This window comes from Gekko japonicus, unplaced genomic scaffold (genome assembly GCF_001447785.1).
Source record: "Gekko japonicus isolate JY-2015 unplaced genomic scaffold, Gekko_japonicus_V1.1 scaffold790, whole genome shotgun sequence".
NCBI lineage: Eukaryota > Metazoa > Chordata > Lepidosauria > Squamata > Gekkonidae > Gekko > Gekko japonicus.
The window spans coordinates 204,253-225,490 of record NW_015163626.1 but is presented as its reverse complement, the minus strand read 5'-3'; the positions used below and the strand labels follow the sequence as shown (position 1 = coordinate 225,490).

The window sequence follows — 21,238 nt, the reverse complement described above, 5'->3', positions numbered from 1 at the left end:
CCAGCCACACCCATGAGAGCATAGCTCATTAGCATATTAGGCCGCACCCCCATGTTACCAGAAGTATAGTCATCCAGCCACACCCACCTTTTGCTTCTTATTCTGTTTACCTTGTTTGTTGTCAAAACCTAGGGCTTTTTTTTGTAGCAGGAACTCCTTTGCACCCCTAATGTAGCCAATCCTAATGAGTTTCTGCTGTTGGGTGTGGCCTATTATGCTAATGAGTTCCTGCTGGGCGTGGCCAACTTGGGAGCCAGCCGGAACTCCATTCCTGTGCGTTCCTGCCCAAAAATAGCACTGGCCCCACCCGTCCCCACCCAATTTTTAAAAACACTTGTCAGGCACCAGGAAAGAAGAGAAGAAGAGGAGATTGGATTTATACCCTGCCCTTCACTATCTGAAGGCGTCTCAAAACGGCTTACGACCTCCTTTCCCTTCCCCTCCCCACAACAGACACCCTGTGAGGTCGGTGGGGCTGACAGTGCTCTTTCGAGGACTGCCCTTGAGAGAACAACGCTGTGAGAACTTGTGACTGCCCCCAGGTCACACCAGCAGCTGCACGTGGAGGAGTGGGGAATCAAACCCGGTTCTCCCAGATTACAGTCTGCACTCCTAACCGCTACACCAAACTGGCTCCGAAACTGAAAGGGGTCTGCACATGCCATAGCGCCCACAGACTCCATGTTGGGAACCCCTGGTTTAGGTACTGATGCTCTCCAGGGCAATTACTAACCAGGGTTGTCTCCTATACCGTGTTTGCGAACCCATCTCAGACCCTGGTGAAGATGAGAATCCTGGTTAGCGACACGTGCCGGCACAACCCTCAGAGCACTTTGCCGAACCCTGGATTCGAACCCAAGTATGCCGGTTCTGAATCTCACATCTGAGCAGCTAGTTCGAGAAGCAGCAGTCCAATATTTGCTGTGTGACTCATCTCTAATTCAGAGCATTATGAAAGGAACAGAGACACCAGATCTGAAACATTTGGGCTGGGAATCGTAACAGTTTACATAAGTGTCCAGCAAATAGTTTCTCTCTGACGGCAAGCATCTCACAGCTCTGGAATTTGGCATCCGTAGATCCAGTGAGCTAACGGATTATTATATAAAAATGTAGTAAATGCTTTTTTTGGAAGGGTGGGGGGGACTATCTGCTGTCGCATTACCGGAAAAGACTTTTGTGGGCATAATTGTAAAAGAAGACCTCAGCTTCCGGAAGAAACACAAGACCTTCAGTCTCCCCTTAACAGCAACTAATACATTATTATTATCACAATTATCACCATGGTAAGGTAAAGGTAAAGGTTCCCTTGCTCAAAAGCCAGTCGAGTCCGACTCTAGGGCTGCGGTGCTCATCTCCGTTTCCAAGCCGAAGAGCCAGCGCTGTCCGAAGACGTTTCCGTGGTCATGTGGCCGGCATGACTAAACACCAAGGCGCACGGAACGCTGTTCCCTTCCCACCGAAGTAGTACCTATTTATCTACTTGCAATTTCTTGCTTTTGAACTGCTTGGTTGGCAGGAGCTGGAACTAGAGACGGGAGCTCACTCCGTCACGCGACGCACTCGGGTCTCGAACTGCTGAACTACCGGCCTTCCACAGCCTGCAGTTCAGCATCTTAACCACTTGAGCCACCGCAGCTCCTATCACCACGGTACCTAATAGCAATTTGGCCGGCTTCAGTGCGAATGACAAATCCAGCACCATGGGGGGGATACTCACAGAGAAGGGAGCGGTCTCTCCTTATTCAGGGAACTCCCCAAGCATGGAGAACAACAGGGCTTCGTAAAGTTACCAAAAGAAAAACACCTGGAGGAGAGGTCTATCTGTGGCTGCTAGCTATGGTGACTCATGGGAACCTCGACATACTGACCTTACAGCCTGATCTGCCTCACAGGGTAGTCATGAGGATAAAGAGGAGAGGAGAATTACGTGAGCCACGTTGAATCCCCGTTGGCGAGAAAGGTGGGGTACAAAAGAGGTAAATAAAAATATAAAACTATATTCAGAGGCAGTAAGCCCCTGAGTGCCAGTACTGGAAGGCAACATCATGGGAAGGCCTTGGCCTCTGTGCCCTGTTGTTGGCCACTGTGTGAGACAGGATGATCGGCTAGATGGACCCCTGGTCTGATATAGCAGGGCTCTTGTGATGTTCTTATGAAGGCCTCGGCCTCTCTGCCCTGTTGCTGGCTCTCCAGAGGAACTGGCTGGCCACTATGTGAGACAGGATGCTGGACTCGATGGACCCCTGGTCTGATCCAGCAGGGCTCTTCTGATGTTCTTATGATGGCCTCGGCCTCTCTGCCCTGTTGCTGGCTCTCCAGAGGAACTGGCTGGCCACTATGTGAGACAGGATGCTGGACTCGATGGACCCCTGGTCTGATCCAGCAGGGCTCTTCTGATGTTCTTATGATGGCCTCGGCCTCTCTGCCCTGTTGCTGGCTCTCCAGAGGAACTGGCTGGCCACTATGTGAGACAGGATGCTGGACTCGATGGACCCCTGGTCTGATCCAGCAGGGCTCTTCTGATGTTCTTATGATGGCCTCGGCCTCTCTGCCCTGTTGCTGGCTCTCCAGAGGAACTGGCTGGCCACTATGTGAGACAGGATGCTGGACTCGATGGACCCCTGGTCTGATCCAGCAGGGCTCTTCTGATGTTCTTATGATGGCCTCGGCCTCTCTGCCCTGTTGCTGGCTCTCCAGAGGAACTGGCTGGCCACTATGTGAGACAGGATGCTGGACTCGATGGACCCCTGGTCTGATCCAGCAGGGCTCTTCTGATGTTCTTATGATGGCCTCGGCCTCTCTGCCCTGTTGCTGGCTCTCCAGAGGAACTGGCTGGCCACTATGTGAGACAGGATGCTGGACTCGATGGACCCCTGGTCTGATCCAGCAGGGCTCTTCTGATGTTCTAATGAAGTCCTCAACCTCTGGTTGGCCACCGTGTGAGACAGGATGCTGGACTAGGTGGACCCTTGGTCTCATCCAGCAGGGCTCTTCTGACGTTCTTACCTCCAAACACAACCTGGTGAGAACTGAGCGTGTGCCAGAAGGCCCAGAGCATTGAGCTCAGCGGAGAGTCAGTTCAAGTGAAAGCTGAAACCGGCCTTCTCAAGCCCGACAGAATTTTGGAGGGGTAGATTATGAGGGGTGAGATTTTCAAAGTGTGCCCCCCGTCCCATGATTCCTAGCAAGCCCAGTTTGTTACTCATCACTATTAAATACTTTGCAACTGCACTGTTCCTAAAAGTGCTTGGAACGCAGTACCGTCCCCACATTGTGACGCGTGTGGAGGGGCAACAGACATCAGAAGAGCCATCTGCCTAAGGCTCTTGGACCGGGCAAGACGTGAAAGGGGGGTGGGGACCTCCCCGTTCACCCTCGCAGCTGCTAGGCTACACCTGCCGAACAGAAACACTTTCGAGGGCAAGTGCCAAAGCGAAGCGCTGACTAACAGGCGCTAAAAATAGAGCAAGAAACGTTCTGGCTAATTATTATTACAGTTACTCAGGCTGATTGCACGGCATAATGCAGTTCTTGGCGGGGAAAGAATGAATTGTAAACGCGCATGGGGTGGGACCCAAAGGGGGGGGGGGGAATCAAGGCAAACAGAAACGAAGGGGGGGGGAGATTGTAGCAGAGAGTTTGTAGTAGAGAGTTTATAGCCAGGAGGCACTGTAGCAAGAAAGACCAGGGAGCCCAAAACATTATTTTTAAAAAGTAAATAGTAGCTGCAAAGGAACTTCCGTCACAAATCGGGGCTGTTAAGGAGTTAAGGGGGATGCTGACTCTCAACAGTGGCTCAGCGGTGGAGCATCTGCTCGGCATGCAGAAGGTCCCAGGTTCGATCCCCGGCATCTCCAGTTGAAAGGACGAGGTAGACCAAGGGTCTATCCGAAAAAGTGTGCCTGCACACGAAAGCTTGTACCCAGAATGAAACTTTGTTGGTCTGAAAGGTGCCGCTGGACAATAACATTCATTTGGGGAAGGGGCCACGGCTTAGCGGCAGATCTTCTGCTTAGCGTGAAGAAGGCTCCAGGTTTGATCCCCGGCATCTCCAGCTGAAAAGATAACCTTCTCCCCAAGAGCCTGGAGAGCTGCTGCCAGTCTGAGTAGACAATACTGACGTTAATGGACCAAGTGTAGTGGTTTGGTGTAGTTCAGTTTGGTGTAGTGGTTAAGTGCATGGACTCTGATCTGGGTGAACCGGGTTTGATTCCCCACTCCTCCACTTGTACCTGGCTGGATGACCTTGGACAAGCCATAGTTCTGTCAGAGCTGTCCTTGAAAAAGAGCAGTTTCTGTCAGAGCTCTCTCAGCCCCACCTACCTCACAGGGTGTCTGTTGTGGGGAGGGGAAGGGAAAGGAGTTTGTAAGCCGCTCTGAGACACCTTTGGGTAGTGAAGGGTGGGGTATGAATCCAATCTCTTCTCTTCTTCTTTTACCTCACAGGGTGTCTGTTGTGGGGAGGGGGAGGGGAAGGATTTTGTAAGCCGCTCTGAGACACCTTTGGGTAGTGAAGGGTGGGGTATGAATCCAATCTCTTCTTCTTCTTCTTTTACCTCACAGGGTGCCTGTTGTGGGGAGGGGAAGGGAAAGGAGTTTGTAAGCCGCTCCGAGACACCTTTGGGTAGTGAAGGGCGGGGTATGAATCCAGTCTCCTCTTCTTCTGTTACCTCACAGGGTGTCTGTTGTGGGGAGGGGAAGGGAAAGGAGTTTGTAAGGCGCTCTGAGACACCTTCAGGTAGTGAAGGGCGGGGTAGAAATGCAATCTCTTCTTCTTCTTCTATATGGCATAAGAACATAAGAGAAGCCAATGTTGGATCAGGCCAGTGGCCCATCCAGTTCAACAATCTCTCACACAGTGGCCAAAAATACCAGGGGCCATCAGGAGGTCCAGCAGTGGGGCCAAGACACTAGGACCCCTCCCACTGTTGCCCCCCCCCCAAGCACCAAGAATACAGAATCCCTTGCCCCAGACGGAGAATTCCTATCTAGACCTTGTGGCTGATAGCCACTGATGGACCTCTGCTCCATATGTTTATCCAATTCCCTCTTGAAGCCATCCATGCTTGTAGCCGCCACCACCTCCTGTGGCAGTGACTTCCACGTGTTCATCACTCTTTGGGTGAAGAAGGACTTCCTTTTATCTGTTCTCACCCGACTGCTCAGCAATTTCATGGAGTGCCCACAAGTTCTTGTATTGTGAGAGAAGGAGAAAAGTACTTCTTTCTCTACCTGCTCTATCCCGCTTCATCTGTTTTCAAAGGGTGAACAGTTGGGCAGCAGGGAGGATGACAGGGAGAGGACTGTGACTCATCGGCAGAGCATCTGCTTGGCAAGCAGGAAGTCCCCGGTTCAATCCCCGGCATCTCCAGTTAGAAGCACTAAGTAGCAGGTGATGGAAAAGACAAGACCTCAGCCTCTTGAAGAGACCTCTGAGAAGACAATACCGACCTGGTATTTAATCTGCCCCCTGCTCCATGTCACCAATCTTAATTAGGGGCCTCTGCAACTACAATTTACCTTTGGGTGACTGCGTACTGGGTGACCTATGGCCAGCTATTCTCTATCAAGACCAAACTACCTGTTACAAATGACAGACGTTTGCCATGGGAAACAGCAGCCATATTGGCACCGTGCGTTCCCGGTGGGTACTCCATTTTGAAGCGCCGCAGGGGCTCAATTCCGGTCTGGGACTGCAGTGTGGCCCTGGTGCCCCCCTGGCACAGGGAGTGAGGCAGGAGTCCCCTCCTCCCCTTGTGCTGCGGTCCTGATCAGTATCGGGGCAATGTGGCACTTCTGAATGGAGTCACAACTGGGAACTCACAGCTGCATTACGGCTGCTCCCCTTGAAGACAGAAGATCAACTCGAAATGCGCCCGCCCATCGTTTAGGCTGCTTAAGGTAGATGGGACTATATCCTCCATCAGCTGATAGTAACATTCTAGGACCAATTTAAGGTGCTGTATTTGACTCAGCTAAAGCAGAAAGTGCCAAAGCAGGATTACAGCTGGACATCAAGAAGACAAAAGTAATTACGATTGGGAAATTACATAACTTTAAGGTTCATTTTCCTCTTGGGAGTTTCCGGCACCTCTTTCGGTGTAGCCAGTTTGGTGTAGTGGGCTAGGAGCGTGGACTCTAATCTGGGAGAGCCAGATTTGATTCCCCACTCCTCCATATGCAGTTGCTGGTGTGACCTTGGATCAGTCAAAAGTTCTCTCAGAGCTGTTCTCTCGAGAGCAGTTTTCAAGAGAGCTCTCTCAGCCCCACCGACCTCACAGGGTGTCTGTTGTGGGGAAGGGAAAGGGAAGGAGATTGTAAGCTGCTCTGAGACTCCGAGTGAAGGGCGGGGTATAAATCCAATCTCTTCTCTCTTTGTCTTCTCTCTATAGCACTTCAGTGCTACAGCAGCTTAGCGCTACAGCGCTCACCTTAGAACTTATTTTAAAAGTCTGAGGAAGATTGTGTGACGGAAAAGGGCGGGGGGAAAGCAGCACTCTTTGAAATGACCATAGTGCTTCATTAACGGAAGGAAATTCGCTGTGTGAAACTCCCGTCCCTGTACTGCTTCACTTGAAATCGAGCTAACAACGAATAACTTCCAGTTTAGAACAGTAATGTGAAAAGGGCCATCTGTGAGGCCCAGGTTAGAATCCCCACTCACGCCATAGAAGCTCACCGGGTGACCTCGGGCCAGTCGCACTCTCTCAGCCTAACCTACCTCACAGGGTCGTTGTGAGGATAAAAATGGAGGAGAGCAGAATTCTGTAAGATGCTTTGAGTCCCCTCTGGGGAGAAAAGTTGGGGGTACAAACGACCTGGCTACATAAGAAGCGCCAACTGCACACGAGAAACCCGACAGCCATGTTTCCAAAAGAAAAAAGCCGGAGAACCGCTTACAATGGCTAAGAATAAGAGCTGACAGGTGGATGCAAAGCCGGCGGGGGAAGGAGAAGGAAACCGCAAGAAGGCAGCTGAGCATTATTTTGGTAGGGTGAGGAAGTCAATGGGATCGCTCTGGGCACGGCTAGCGAAGCTCCACTCCCCACCACCACAGGCGCCTCCCCCTCCCGCAACAGCCAGACAACCGCAAATTCCGGAGCACGCAAAGAACGAGATTTGATAACTGGGATTTTTAAAAAAACAACAACCTGGAAACGAGTTAAGAGTCACGGCCAGATTTGCAAACGTCAACTGCTGCAGGAAAGGAGAAAGGTTGGTGGGGTCGGCTTAGACAAGGGGGCATCCGAGAGGGGGCTCTTAGAGGCCATCCATCCCAACCCCCTGATCAGTGCAGGGGATTCAGATAGCTGCCCAGTCTCTGTTTGAAAAACCTCCGCTGAGAAAGAGCCCTTTAGATCACTAGCTAACCAGTTCCATCGCCATGTCGCTCTCACTGTTAGGACGTTCTCTCCTAACGTTTAACTGGAATCTACCTTCCCGTGAAGTCTCGTCTTATCCCTCGGAGCAGAAACTCCCAGGACAGCTCGCGACGGTGAAACCCAGCAAACTATACAGTTAAACGCAATCAAGAATGTATACATCTCTGAGCATAGAAACATTCTTTTTCTTTAAAAGAGCAATAACAATAAAGAGGCATTCAAACGAAGAGCAGAAAAAACCCAGCGACATTTTTACCATCAAACTGAATCATAACCCATAACTGGTTAAAATGCAAAGGATAATCAAATCCAAAAATGCTACAGGAGAATAGGAGGACATATCTGTCAGCGGTGACTAGCCACAGTAGCTAAAGTGAGCCTCCGCAATCAGAGGCAGGCAACCTCCAGATCCTGGTGCCAGGCGGTAACATAAGAGCCCATGGCATCTTTAGATTTCAATGTATAAGAGAGAAAAACACACACCATGGAGATGGTTTTTTAAGAAAACATGTCTTCCTACTGATGATAAAGTTCACGAATCTCATTGAATCCTCAGTGTTATTCTTCCTATTATAAGACCAGTGGATTTCCAGCTGCTTCAGGAAATTCCAGGCTTCCTTTATTTACTATCTACTTATTCTCACAAGCTTATCGAGGATTCCTCAAGGAGAAAAGGGCAGTTATATAAGACCAGCTTATTCCCTATCTATCTATCTATCTTCATCTGCAATGTAGGCAGGTAGAAAATCAAGAAGGGGGACCAACTTTGGGTGCAAAAGGTCCTAGATTCAGTTCCTGACCAATGCTCCCTCTAAGCTGTGGAGTCTTGTGAGCAAAAATTCTCCTTTGTGAGCTACTGGCATTAAAGTTGTGAGTGAGCGACTTGGCTACTGCATAAATTAGTTTGCTCTGGAGCCACCCTTCCTGAGCTGAGACAAAAATGTGTGAGCTGGAGGCTAAAAACCTGTGAGCTAGCTCACACTATCTCAGCTTAGAGGGAACACTGTTCCTGACATTTCCCAGGAAAACCCTTTTGTCCACTTCAGACCCTGGAATTCCTTTGGCAAGAATTCCACAATTAAGGACACATCCATCTCCAGTTTTGACATATATTTTCCTTTCCCCCCAGAACTGAACCCAAACAAATGGTAACCATATAAGCTAAGCTTATTATCCCTGTTGGATCCTTGAATCTGTTAAACGTCTTCATTATGTTGTATGATACTTTACTGCTCACCCCCTACCTATATGTACGGACTGGTAATTCCAGATTTTGTTCGTCTGTGTCTTGACTCTAATTGGCCCTTTCTGGCAACTAACCCTCCCACCCTCTCCGTTCCTATAGGTAAAGGTTGAGGAAGTTCTCTTTCACTGTATCTGAAGTGTGCTTGCACACAAAAGCTTATATCTCGAATAAAACTTTGTCAGTCTTAAAGGTGCCACTGGACTCGAACTTTGTTCCGAGATCAGAAAATGTTGAGCTAAAGGGGCCCGAAAGGGCACACGATTGTTCATATGTCGATATTTTCCAAGTTTTTTAAAAAAACAGTGGCAGACAGGTCTGTTGCCATTCATATCACTGCTTTCTCCTTTGTATCACTGCAAAGTTTTATGGAATCATTTGTGCTTTAAGAAAGCCAATAACATTGCAGTAGCTGTTGCAGAGAAAGAGGGGGAAATTACAAACCCACAGCAAAATTTATTTCTATATAAGAACATAAGAACATAAGAGAAGCCAATGTTGGATCAGGCCAATGGCCCATCCAGTTCAACACTCTGTGTCACATGGTGGCCAAAAATACCAGGTACCATCAGGAGGTCCAGCAGTGGGGCCAAGACACTAGGACCCCTCCCACTGTTGCCCCCCCCCCAAGCACCAAGAATACAGAATCCCTTGCCCCAGCCTGAGAGTTCCTATCTATACCTTCTGGCTAATAGCCACTCATGGACCTCTGCTCCATACGCTTATCTAATTCCCTCTTGAAGCTGTCCATGCTTGTAGCCGCCGCCACCTTCTGTGGCAGTGAATTCCATGCGTTAATCACTCTTTGGGTGAAGAAGTACTTCCTTTTATCTGTTCTAACCCGACCACTCAGCAATTTCATGGAGTGCCCACAACTTCTTGTATTGTGAAAAAGGGAGAAAAGTACCTCTTTCTCGACCTGCTCTATCCCATGCATAATCTAATAAACCTTGATCATGTCACCCCTCAGCCGTCGTTTCTCCTAGCTAAAGAGCCCCAAGCGTTTTAACCTTTCTTCATAGGGAAAGTGTTCCAACCCTTTGATTATTCTAGTTGCCCTTTTCTGTACTTTTTCCAGTGCTATAATAGTGGTGCCCCCTCATGGATCACTGCCTTGTAGTTCATTGGTTCTTATGTTACTGTTCTGATTGCTTGTTAACGCAACAGTGGGCGTCGTTACGCCAGCCCGGACAGTTTCAAAGAGAGCCTGTTGCCCTCCTGTTTTGTGTTCGTTCCTACCTTGTTAAATAAAGCTGATTCGCTTGTTAAAGAGCTGCTGCATTAAGTCTCATATTTAACACCTCCCCTCCCCCGTTCTTATTCACTCACTTGTGTTCCTTAGCCAATTTCTCCCTTAACTACATGCTCCAGACCTAGTACTGACTTCAAATTCTTGGCCTTCTAAAATGCCTTCGGCCTGCATATGAGATCCAAAAACCTACCCTAAAGCCCACTGTTAGATATGCAGCAGTATCCCCCTTTTGGGGGGGTGATGCTCCAGCCGATACATGAGTGCCTCAAACTGAATTGGGTCGGGTGCCTTTTGATGGGCTGCCTCTGGCTCCGCCCCTTCTGCCTCCTCTAATCGTGCGCCCAAAGGAGGAGCTGTCAACCGAAATGGAGCCCGCTGGGATGAAAGTGAAAGCGCCGAGCCAAGGAGCATGTCAATCTACCACCACAAGGGTGCTAGTAGGTAACCCCACCCCATAACTCTGTGGCCATAGTTAGGGTAATTTGTGTGTGACTAGCACCATATGTAAGCTGCTCAGAGACCCCCTGAGAAGGGGGTTCGAGCGGGATATAAAGTCGAAGGTTAAATAAATAAATAAACCACCCCTAAATCTAGGGCTCACAGAACCTGGGTGATTTCCACCATACTGGTTATAGGCATGTCTAAATCTGCCTCGTTTGGTTGTTGTTGTTGTTGTTGCAACCTCCCACACGGTTAAATTCCCAGCAAAGAAGTCAGGGTGGAACCAGCTATTTGCTGCTCTCAGCTGCATATGGCTCAGGTCCTCCCTTAAAAATAAGATATCCGCAACACTGGGCTCTTCCTGCTCATCAGAAGATAATTGCATTGAAGGCCACTTAGGTGGCGGGTGTTTAGCCAACCCCTCCCCCCCTTTTCTGCCTGGCTTTCTTCAGCCATAACCCTGTGAAAACACATATGTGCACAAGTGTTAAAATTTACCCAAATTTACCCATATTACCCAAAATTTACCCACCTGGGTCAGGTAAAACTCTTGGAATCCAGTAAGTGTCTTAATCAGACACACAGTACAATTCTAACCAGTTACACCTGTCTTAGCTCATTGACTTCAATGACTGCTTTGCATTGCACTGCTACTCTTGTTGAATACAACTTGCTTTATCTTCTGTTCTTGGGTCTCTTTGCCTCATCATGAACTCAGGAGGATCCAGGTGTGATCATAACTTGGCTTGCCTGTGGAGAATAAAACAGCCCTGTCCCTCTCACTATTAGCACCAGGGGTCATTTCCTGCAGGAGCACACAGGAGCGGAGCTCCGGCAGTAAGGAGCCCAGGGGGTGGGCACATGCAACAAGCCCCACCCCTGCTCCCAGCAGCCCTCATTCAGAGCAAGAAGCATTCAGGTAAGTTGCAGAGCCCCCCCCGGCCCCCGGGCCCAAAACTGTCCAGTGGCACCTTTAAGACCAAGTTTTATTCAGGTAAAAGCTTTACCTCCTCTGCGAGGACAGATGTGCACGGCCCCCCCACCCAATAGCTAGCAATCCAAAACTGTCCAGTGGAGCCTGAGCAGTGGGTGTTGCCTTCTGACACACTTCCGGTGATGTCAGGGTGTGTGGCATATGCAAATAAGTTATGCTAATGAGCTATGCTAATGAACTCCTGCACCTCTTTTTCTACGAAATGACCCCTGATTAGCACTAAAGCTGCTGCTGCTTTTCCAGGCTACCTACACTAGTGAATTGTCCTCTCCTGATAATTGGTGACCCATGGATCCATTGAAAATGGATGCATAAAGAATATCTAGATATATGCACTTCATTCTACTGTGTGAAATAACAGGTGTATGAACTGGTATTTTCTTTCCCCAACTAATTTAGGAGTTTCAGTCTAATAAAATGAATACACCATAATAAAGCCAAAATCTACAAAAAGTATCCATGTTGGTATAATCTGTCAATTAACAGCAAATAAAAAAACAAAACAGAATGGCTTTTCTTCACATGAAACAATAAACCTATTAGCTCTGATAATCAATTTAAAATATTAGACTATCAAGCAATCACAGATGTAGAAGCTTATCTTCTTTTAAGCATTATAAATCACATCCTTCCTTAAATCTCTCCATTTCTTATATTCTAATCCCTGCTTGGGTATCATTTTCATTGCTAAAACATACTGTTTGCCAATCAGGTTATTAAGGTTTGTCTTGCCTGTGCCAAAATAAATGCTTTTGTTCAAAGATAAAAGGAAGCCTAATATTAAAATAATAATTTCACATCTCTGCTTGCAAAGCCTACATCACCCTGCCAACAAAAGTCCGCATGGTCAAAGCAATGGTATTCCCAGTAGTCATGTATGGCTGCGAGAGCTGGACTATAAGGAAGGCCGAGCGCCGAAGAATAGATTCTTTTGAACTATGGTGCTGGAGGAGACTCTTGAGAGTCCCTTGGACTGCAAGAAGAACAAATCAGTCAATCCTCAAAGAAATCAACCCTGACTGTTCCCTGGAAGGCCAGATAATGAAACTGAAGCTCAAATACTTTGGCCACCAAATGAGAAGGGAGCACTCACTGGAGAAGACCCTGATGCTTGGAAAGATTGAAGGTCAAAGAAGACGGGGACGGCAAAGGATGAGATGGTTAGACAGTGTCATCGATGCAACGAACATGAAGTTGAGCCAACTTCAGAGGACGGCAGAAGACCGGAAGGCCTGGAGAGAGCTCGTCCATGGGGTCGCGAAGAGTCGGACTCGACTGTGCGACTGAACAACAACAACATAATAGTGGTGACCAGAACTGTATACAGTACTCCAAATGAGGATGTACCATCGATTTATACAGAGGCATATGTATAGTAGAGATATCACCCTGCCAACAAAAGTCTGCATGGTCAAAGCAATGGTATTCCCAGGAGTCATGTATGGCTGCGAGAGTTGGACTATAAGGAAGGCCGAGCGCCAAAGAATAGATTCTTTTGAACTATGGTGCTGGAGAAGAGTCTTGAGAGTCCCTTGGACTGCAAGAAGATCAAATCAGTCAATCCTAAAAGAAATCAACCCTGACTGTTCCCTGGAAGGCCAGATAATGAAACTGAAGCTCAAAGACTTTGGCCACCCAATGAGAAGGGAGCACTCCCTGGAGAAGACCCTGATGCTGGGAAAGATTGAAGGTCAAAGAAGACGGGGACGGCAAAGGATGAGATGGTTAGACAGTGTCATAGATGCAACGAACATGAAGTTGAGCCAACTTCAGAGGACGGTGGAAGACAGGAAGGCCTGGCGTGATCTGGTCCATGGGGTTGCGGAGAGTCGGACTCGACTGTGCGACTGAACAACAACAAATATGTATAGTGGGAGGAAAAGTATAGACCACCCTGACATGGATGGCCCAGGCTAGCCCAATCTTCTCAGATGTCAGAAGCTAAGTAGGGTCGCCTGGTCAGCCCTCGGATGGGAGACCACCAAGGAAGCCCAAGGTTGCTATGCAGAGGCAGGCCATGGCAGACCACCTCCGCACGTCTCTTGCCTTGCAAACCCTACAGGGTCACCTAAAGTCAGCTGCGGCTTGACACTGTGTAATTATTATACGGTCCCGACCAATGTTCCCGCTAAGCTGCGGAGTCCTGTGAGCAAAAATTCAGCTTTGTGAGCTGCTGGCATTCAAGTTGTGAGCGGGCGATGTGGCTGCTGCAAAAATCAAGTTTGCTCTGGAGCCCTGTCCTTCCTGAGCTGAGACAAAAAATGTGTGTGCTGGAGGCTAAAAAACTGGGAGCTAGCTCACACTAACTCAGCTTAGAGGGATCACTGGAATGTTCCCTCTAAGCTGTGGAGTCTTGTGAGCAAAAATTCAGCTTTGTGAGCTGCTGGCCTTAAAGCTGTGAGCGGGCGATTTGGCTGCTGCTGCAAAAATCAGTTTGCTCTGGAGCCCCATCCTTCCTGAGCTAAGGCAAAAAAATGTGTGCGCTGGAGGCTAAAAAACTGTGAACTGGCTCACACTAACTCAACTTAGAGGGATCACTGGAATGTTCCCTCTAAGCTGTGGAGTCTTGTGAGCAAAAATTCAGCTTTGTGAGCTGCTGGCCTTAAAGCTGTGAGCGGGCGATTCTGGTCAGATCTTGGAAGCTAAGCAAGGTCGGCCCTGGTGAGTACTTGCAGTTATTGATTTTGCCCATTTGCAGGTTGGCAACTGCAGCTTGTGTGAGCGAATGCTGGAGAGCCAAGTCCAGCTGTTCTGTGGGTTGGGCGTTTGCCGTGGCACATGTATGTGTTTACACTCAGGAAGCCTTCTGGAAGAAGTTCCCCGATGGGTTCCTTGTGAATGGGCAGCCGCGTCACGCTCTCAGATCTTTTGGCTGCGCGTCGTGTGCAGGAAGACACAATGAGAAACGTCTTCCCTTCTTGAGAAGAACCTTATGCAGTTCCGCAGGGCCTGTAAGTCGGAGCTCTTCCACCAGGCGTATGAGTAGGAGCCGCCAATAACATCAGCGCTATTCCATCTCTACCTGGCCCTGGATGAGGTGAACATCAGTCCCTGGAGCAGATGAGGCTGAACAGTTATAAAAAATGCCATATGATATTATGTTGAACATTTGGAGCACTCTAGTCTTTGATTGTTATGAATGCTGTTGTACTGTGGGATTTATAAATGTTTTTAAAGTTGTTTTATATTGGCGTTTGCCTCTTGTAAGCCGCCCTGAGCCCGCATTGCGGGGAGGGCGGGGTATAAATTGAATTAATTAAATAAATAAATAAATAAATAAAAGGGAGGGGTGGGGAGACGCGCCTGACCTGCAGCTCGTTGCAGTCTGTAGTGTTTACACCTTTGGGGGCTTCCACGTGGCTTATAACTGGAGAGGTGGACAGGGTCATGGAGGCATGTGGGTCAGCCCCACTTTGCCAAAGGTGAGATTCTCGCTGTCCGGGTGGAATGGAATCTCAGACAAGGCACCTTAAAGACTAACAACATTTGCGGCAGGGTGGGAGCTTCCGTGACTCGCTGCTCACTTCTTCAGGTCCGGCTAGAATGTGAGTTCATCTATATATTGGAAAGGGGAGTGAATGCAGGAAATCACTCCGCTCGCCAAGATATGAGGACAGACGTACTCACATTCTGGCTGTATCTGAAGAAGCAAGCAGGGACTCACGGAAGCCCATACACTGCCACGAATTTTTATTTAGTTGTTAAGGTGCTGCTGGACTCTTGCTCTTTTCTATGCAAAAATGAATTATTCCAGAGAGGGTTTTTTCTACAACGGCAATAGACTTGCACTGTACCAAATGATTCACAAAGCTACTTGGATAAATGGTTAGGGATTGTGTATAGCTAGCTTTAAGTAGGATCCGACAATGTAATTTTGCATCATTTAACGTGTCGTGTTAATACTCAAGTCTTTCCTTCAGTTCTGTTTTTAGATTTCTGGTTGGTTCTCCAGCCCTAATTCCTATAGTGCTGTTTATTGAATTGACTCGCTCTGTGTAATCCACCTCGAGCCCCAGTAGAGGGGCTGTGGCTCAGTGGCAGAGCCTCTGCTGGGCATGCAGAAGGTCCCAGGTTCAATCCTCGGCATCTCAAGTTTTAAAAGATCAGACAATAGGTGAAGGGAAAGACTGAGGATCTGACTCGGTATAAGCAGCTTCCTGTGTTCATATTTATTAGGGAGGGGCTGTGGCACACTGGTAGATCATCTGCTTGGCATGCAGAAGGTCCCAGGTTCAATCCCCGGTATCTCCAGTAAAGGGGGGGAAAGACCAGGCAGTAGGTGATGGGAAAGACCCCCGCCTGAGACCCTGGAGAGCAGCTGCCAATCTGAGTAGACAATACTGACTTTGATGGACTCAGTGTCTGATTCAGCAGAAGGCAGGTTCATGTGACTTCAAATAACGTACATTAAAAATCTGCTTCAGGCTACTTCTGGTGTAATGGAGCAACAAAGTAAAAGCAACTAAGTAAGAGCTTCTGACAAGAAACAATTCCATCCTGACCTCTCATTAAAAGCAGAGCCAAGCAAGGATGTAATGAAAAGGTGTCCCCGAGCATGTGCAAAGGGCCTTTCACCTGACACCACGGAAATAACTGCAAGACTGCCCTGCACACTGCTTGAAGAAGAAGAAGAAGAGTTTGGATTTATACCCCGCCCTTCACTCGGAATCTCAGAGCGGCTTACAAACTCCTTTCCCTTCCTCTCCCCAGAACAGACACCCTGTGAGGTAGAAGAAGAAGAAGAGATTGGATTTATACCCCGCCCTTCACTACCCAAAGGAGTCTCAGAGCGGCTTACAAACTCCTTTCCCTTCCCCCCCCCACAACAGACACCCTGTGAGGTAGAAGAAGAGATTGGATGTACACCCCGCCCTTCACTACCCAAAGGAGTCTCAGAGCGGCTTACAATCTCCTTTCCCTTCCCCTCCCCACAACAGACACCCTGTGAGGTAGGTGGGGCTGAGAACTCTTGACAGAAACTGCTCTTTCAAGGACAGCTCTTGTCAGAACTATGGCTGGCCCAAGGTCACACCAGCAGGTGCAACTGAAGGAGTGGGGGAATCAAACCCGGTTCTCCCAGATTAGAGTCCGTGCACTTAACCACTACACCAAACTGGTTGAAGATTAGTGTATGACATACAGAAGGGCTGTTTCAGTCCTTCCCCCTCTACAAACTGCTTATTGCTATGGCTATCCGTTGGTTATTGTTTTAAATGTAGCCAGTCATGTAACTCTACTAGATCTGCATAAACGTACACACAAAACAAAGTTTTCTGAAGGGAAAAGACCACACACGTGGTCGTCTTACTCTCTAGAGGATTCACGCCCCCCCCCCCCTCTCAGCCGGCAAAATCTCAGAAGTGGCTTCCCTTCCTAGGCGAGAAAAGAGAGGGAACGCCTCTTCTAAGAAAAGATGGGTGCCACCTGTGGATCTGAAAGGCCTGGCATTAGTAGCAGCCCTGAGGTGGAGGGCCGAGGCCAGCCACATCTCGTCATATTCGGAGAGCTAAGCAGTGTCAGCCCTGGTGAGTACTTGGGAGACCTACAAGGAAGGCCAGGGTCGCTACACAGAGGCAGGCAAGGGCAAACCTCCTCTGAACGTCTCTTGCCTCGAAAACCCTACTGGGGTTCCATAAGTCAACTCCGACTTGCCGGCATGTCAAGCCCCGGCATCTCCAGATAAAAGGATCAGGCAGGAGGTGATGGGAAAGACCTCTGCCTGAGACCCTGGGGAGCTGTAAAGAGGGGCCGTGGCTCAGTGGTAGAGCATCTGCTTGGCATGCAGAAGGTCCCAGGTTCAATCCCCAGCAGCTCCAGTTGAAAGGATCAGGCAGGAGGTGATGGGAAAGACCTCAGCCTAGACCCTGGGGAGCTGTAAAGAGGGGCCGTGGCTCAGTGGTAGAGCATCTGCTTGGCATGCAGAAGGTCCCAGGTTCCATCCCCGGCATCTCCAGTTGAAAGGACCAGGCAGCAGGTGATGGGAAAGACCTCTGCCTGGATCCCTGGAGAGCTGTAAAGAGAGGCTGTGGCTCAATGCTAGAGCATCTGCTTGGCATGCAGAAGGTCCCAGGTTCCATCCCCGGCATCTCCAGTTGAAAGGACCAGGCAGGAGGGGATGTGAAAGACCTCAGCCTGGGACCCTGGAGAGCACCTGCCAGCCTGAGTAGACAAAACTGATCTTGACGGACCCCCGTGTTGGTACTGTAGGGGTCACCTGGCACCAGAGCTGTTTTTAACAGCCCTCTCCACCTCTGTTCGTAGAGAAGAGCTGCACAATCGATAAAACACACTCTTCCGTGTGATTTGAGTCCGGTCGCACCTTACAGACCAACAGGACATCTGTATTGTTGCCAACCTCCAGGTGCTGGCTGGAGATCTCCTGAGATCACAACCAATCTCCAGGCGACGGAGATCAGTTCGCCTGAAGAAAACGGCCGCTTCGGGAGGCAGACTCTATGGCCTTATACCCCATCGCAGTCCCTCCCAGCCCCCAAACCCCGCCGTTCTCAGGGTCTGCCACCCAAATCTCCACTTATTTCCCAACCTGGAGCTGGCAACCCTAGATATTCGGGATGTTAGTTTTCGAGAGCCCTGCCAAGGTATCTGACACAGGGAACACACAGTTCTGTGTGGTTTCCCCTTAACATACATACATAACATAAGAGACGCCAATGTTGGATCAGGCCAAAGGCCCATCTAGTCCAACACTCTGTGTCACACAGTGGCCAAAAATACCAGGGGCCATCAGGAGGTCCCACCAGTGGGGCCAGGACATTAGAAGCCCTCCCACTGTTGACCCCCCCCCAAGCACCAAGAAGACACAAGCATCACTTGCCCCAGAGCCCCTAGCTATACCTTGTGGCTAATAGCCACCGATGGACCTCTGCTCCATATGCTTATCTAATTCCCTTTTGAAGCCGTCCATGCTTGTAGCCGCCACCACCTCCTGTGGCAGTGAATTCCAAGTATGAATCACTCTTTGGGTGAAGAAGTACTTCCTTTTATCCGTTCTAACCCGACCACTCAGCAATTTCATGGAGTGCCCATGAGTTCTTGTATTGTGAGAAAGGGAGAAAAGTACCTCTTTCTCTACCTGCTCTTTCCCATGCATAATCTTCTAACGTTGGCACAGCTTTGTCCAGGTAGGTCAGAACTTGGGCATAGTGACAGCTCTTCGACCACTTTTGATTCAACGCACTTGTTTGAGAACCTCAACCTATTAGGATATTTCTTATACGCCAGATGTATGACGCTAGTTCGTAAGGGAGGCACAATTCGAACCAGGGGGCTTCCTGATCCATAGCTCAGGTAGCACGATACGCCAGGTCTTCGGAAGACTGAAAATCTCTCTCTCTCGAATCTCTGCACGGCTGGCACTATCGTAAAGGTTGACGCACAGAGATTCGAGAGTTGTGCAGCACTCCGTGAAACACGCTGACCGGTCGAGATACGCGCATGCTAGAGAGGTGGAGGACAGACCGCGAAACCCTCATTCTCAGTCCTCAGTTCACCTGCAAACCAAACAAGCAAGCCAACATCTTTCAGCCTCGGGGACCTGTTGACGCAACACGGGAAAAACACCGGCCTACCTTCCAGGGCTGTGGGAAGGAACGCCAACATGCCATATGGGAAAAAACACATGATATTTTCTCATCACCAGAATATTTCCTCATCACCAGATGCAAAGGATGAAAGGCCGGCCTCCTATCTTTAGACGTCAGCCGCGCACAAAGAGACAAGTGTCCGTAATTCCTATGCGCAATTTTTTTTTTTTGCTCCCGGGGGAACAAATGCCTGGGATTTCTCTTACTCTACGAGGTAGGAACGAGCAAACCTTTGCTCCAGTTTCCCTCGTGCCTACGGTTTGCCCTGTGACAAGTCTCCCCGACAGGAAGTCGGAAGAGAAAAAGAGCACTGAAAGAACCCCTCTAGACCAAATTCCGCCAGTTCAACTTGCCTACAGTGAATTGTGCAGTGCAGCGAGGCATTTCCGACAGACTGCCATGCACCAGTATTTCCAGCTTTTGCGGCAAGATTTCCGCGGAATCTCCCCAACGGCCCTTTCCAGACAGCTGCCAAACTCCACCGTGCACAGACACAAAACACACCATTTCCTTGTAAAGGCGCACACACGGGTCTGGAACTGCCGTAAGACAAACGCCAACGCCAAGAACCCTAGCTCCCCGCGCTGAAACACCGTCCCCCCACGCCACCCAAAGGGGAGTGGGGGAACCATCCAACCACCCCCACACAAGGTGAGCTCCTCAGGATCCCCGCACCGCCAAACGCCGGCGCAAGCCCCGGAGGAGCCCCCGAAAGAAGCCAGAGCAAATCCAGACTATACGTGACCTGACTGACTTATTGGACAGGAAGTTGTAAGGGACCCGAAAGGGGTGTGTGTGGAAAACTATCAATCATTCACGCCAGACCCATAGTTCCGCCAGAGCTTGCGGTGGAAGAGTTTGCAGAGGGGGAAACCTAGCCCAAGGGTGGTGTCCTGGCCATTTGCTTGCGCATTCCTTTCCAGAAAGACAATCGGTGTGTGGGGAGGGGGGGAGATTTCAGTGGGGCCCCGCATTCCCCCGTCTGCAGCAGCAGTGGCCCTGTCCAGCCGTCAATCAGCGAACAATGTAGCATGCAAAAAAAGGAACCAGAGGGTGGAGGAGAAGGGGAGGGGGGACTTACCAGGGTTATTGGCTTCGTTTTCGAGAATGTGCAGTTCGGTGCAGTCGGCCAACGAATGCTCCAAGCACAGCTGAAGGAATCGGGCCTGGCTGCGGCTCACCCGCTTCAGGAGGGAGAGGAGAGCGACGGTCTGTTCGCATTCGTTCCAGCCTTTGAACCAACTGGCCAGCACGCCGACCTGGTCTCGAAACATCATGGTTGGCCGGTCGTGTGAACGCAATAACTGGAAGTGGGGGGTGGAGGGGGAATGCAGGTATATAGATAGATATTTTCTTCAGGTGGGAAAAAAAGTTTTTTTTAAAAAAAAAGAAACCTTCCGAAAGTCCCCGGCACCCTAAATCTTCAGGTTTGACTTGACACAGTGGGGACTGCAGATGCAAGGCCGATTGGGGGGCCCTGATGTGGACTTTTGGGGTTTCTCTTCTTCTTTTGGACACCCTCCCGATTCCGGCAGCCGGGGAGGGGAGGGGGGCGTCTTGCAAATTCCTCCGGTGATGACGCCACTCACTCAGCAGCCGCCAAAGGAAGCCGAGGGGGCGATGCGCTGTATTTCCCAACAAGGCACAGCAGTGTGTCGAACAGTGCATGTGTGGATGTGCGGCACGAGAGGGAGAGGGAGACGGTGAGAGCTAGGCGGCCGCTGCTTCTTCTTCTCTTCCCCCTCTGGTGATTTTAGCCGAGGCTCCTCTCGGGTTCTCTCTCCTTCCTCCGGGCGGCAGCGATCCGGGGGCCAGCCACAGCAGCAGCCGCAGCATTCCTCGCGGAGCAAAAAAAAATAAAAAAAATAAAAATCTGTTCAACAACTGTTGGGGGGAGAGGGAGGGAGAAAGAGAAAGGATTTTTATTTTTATTTTATTTTTTTTGCCGTGATGGTACCGATGACACACTCCGCAAACCAGGGCTATGATTCAGCATGAGAAGGAATCCGGGCTGGGTGTGTTGGTGGTTGGGGGGGTGTTTTAAAGGGGGGGATCTCCCAGCAAGGAAGGGGTAAGTGCGAGGAGGAGGAGGAGGAGGAAGGGGGGGAGAGACACTCCACCGCCGCAGCCCACACACAGGCTCGGCGAGTGACGGGGAGAGGTGTGGGCTTTGGGTTCGAAAGAAGCCCTCCCTCCTCCAGGGCGGTGCGGAGACGGGGAGAGGCTTCCCCTGTCGTGCACTGGAAAGCAGATCCCTGCAGGGCAGGGGGGAGATGCGGATGATGGTTCGGCACAAGGAGACGGGTGGGCACTGGTGGG

At 49.8% G+C, this 21,238-nt stretch overlaps 1 protein-coding gene across 2 annotated transcripts in view; it reads right to left on the bottom strand.

Annotated features, from left to right (window-relative positions):
- The window catches only part of SAMD4A (sterile alpha motif domain containing 4A), a 213,297-nt gene extending 192,503 nt beyond the window's left edge, over positions 1–20,794 (bottom strand). For both annotated transcript variants that reach the window (XM_015407504.1, XM_015407505.1), the window contains exon 1: positions 20,001–20,794. In XM_015407504.1, coding sequence (XP_015262990.1) covers positions 20,001–20,196 — 196 coding nt within the window. In that variant the 5' untranslated portion in view covers positions 20,197–20,794. The remainder of the gene's footprint in view (positions 1–20,000) is intronic.
- Between the last annotated feature and the right edge of the window lie 444 nt (positions 20,795–21,238).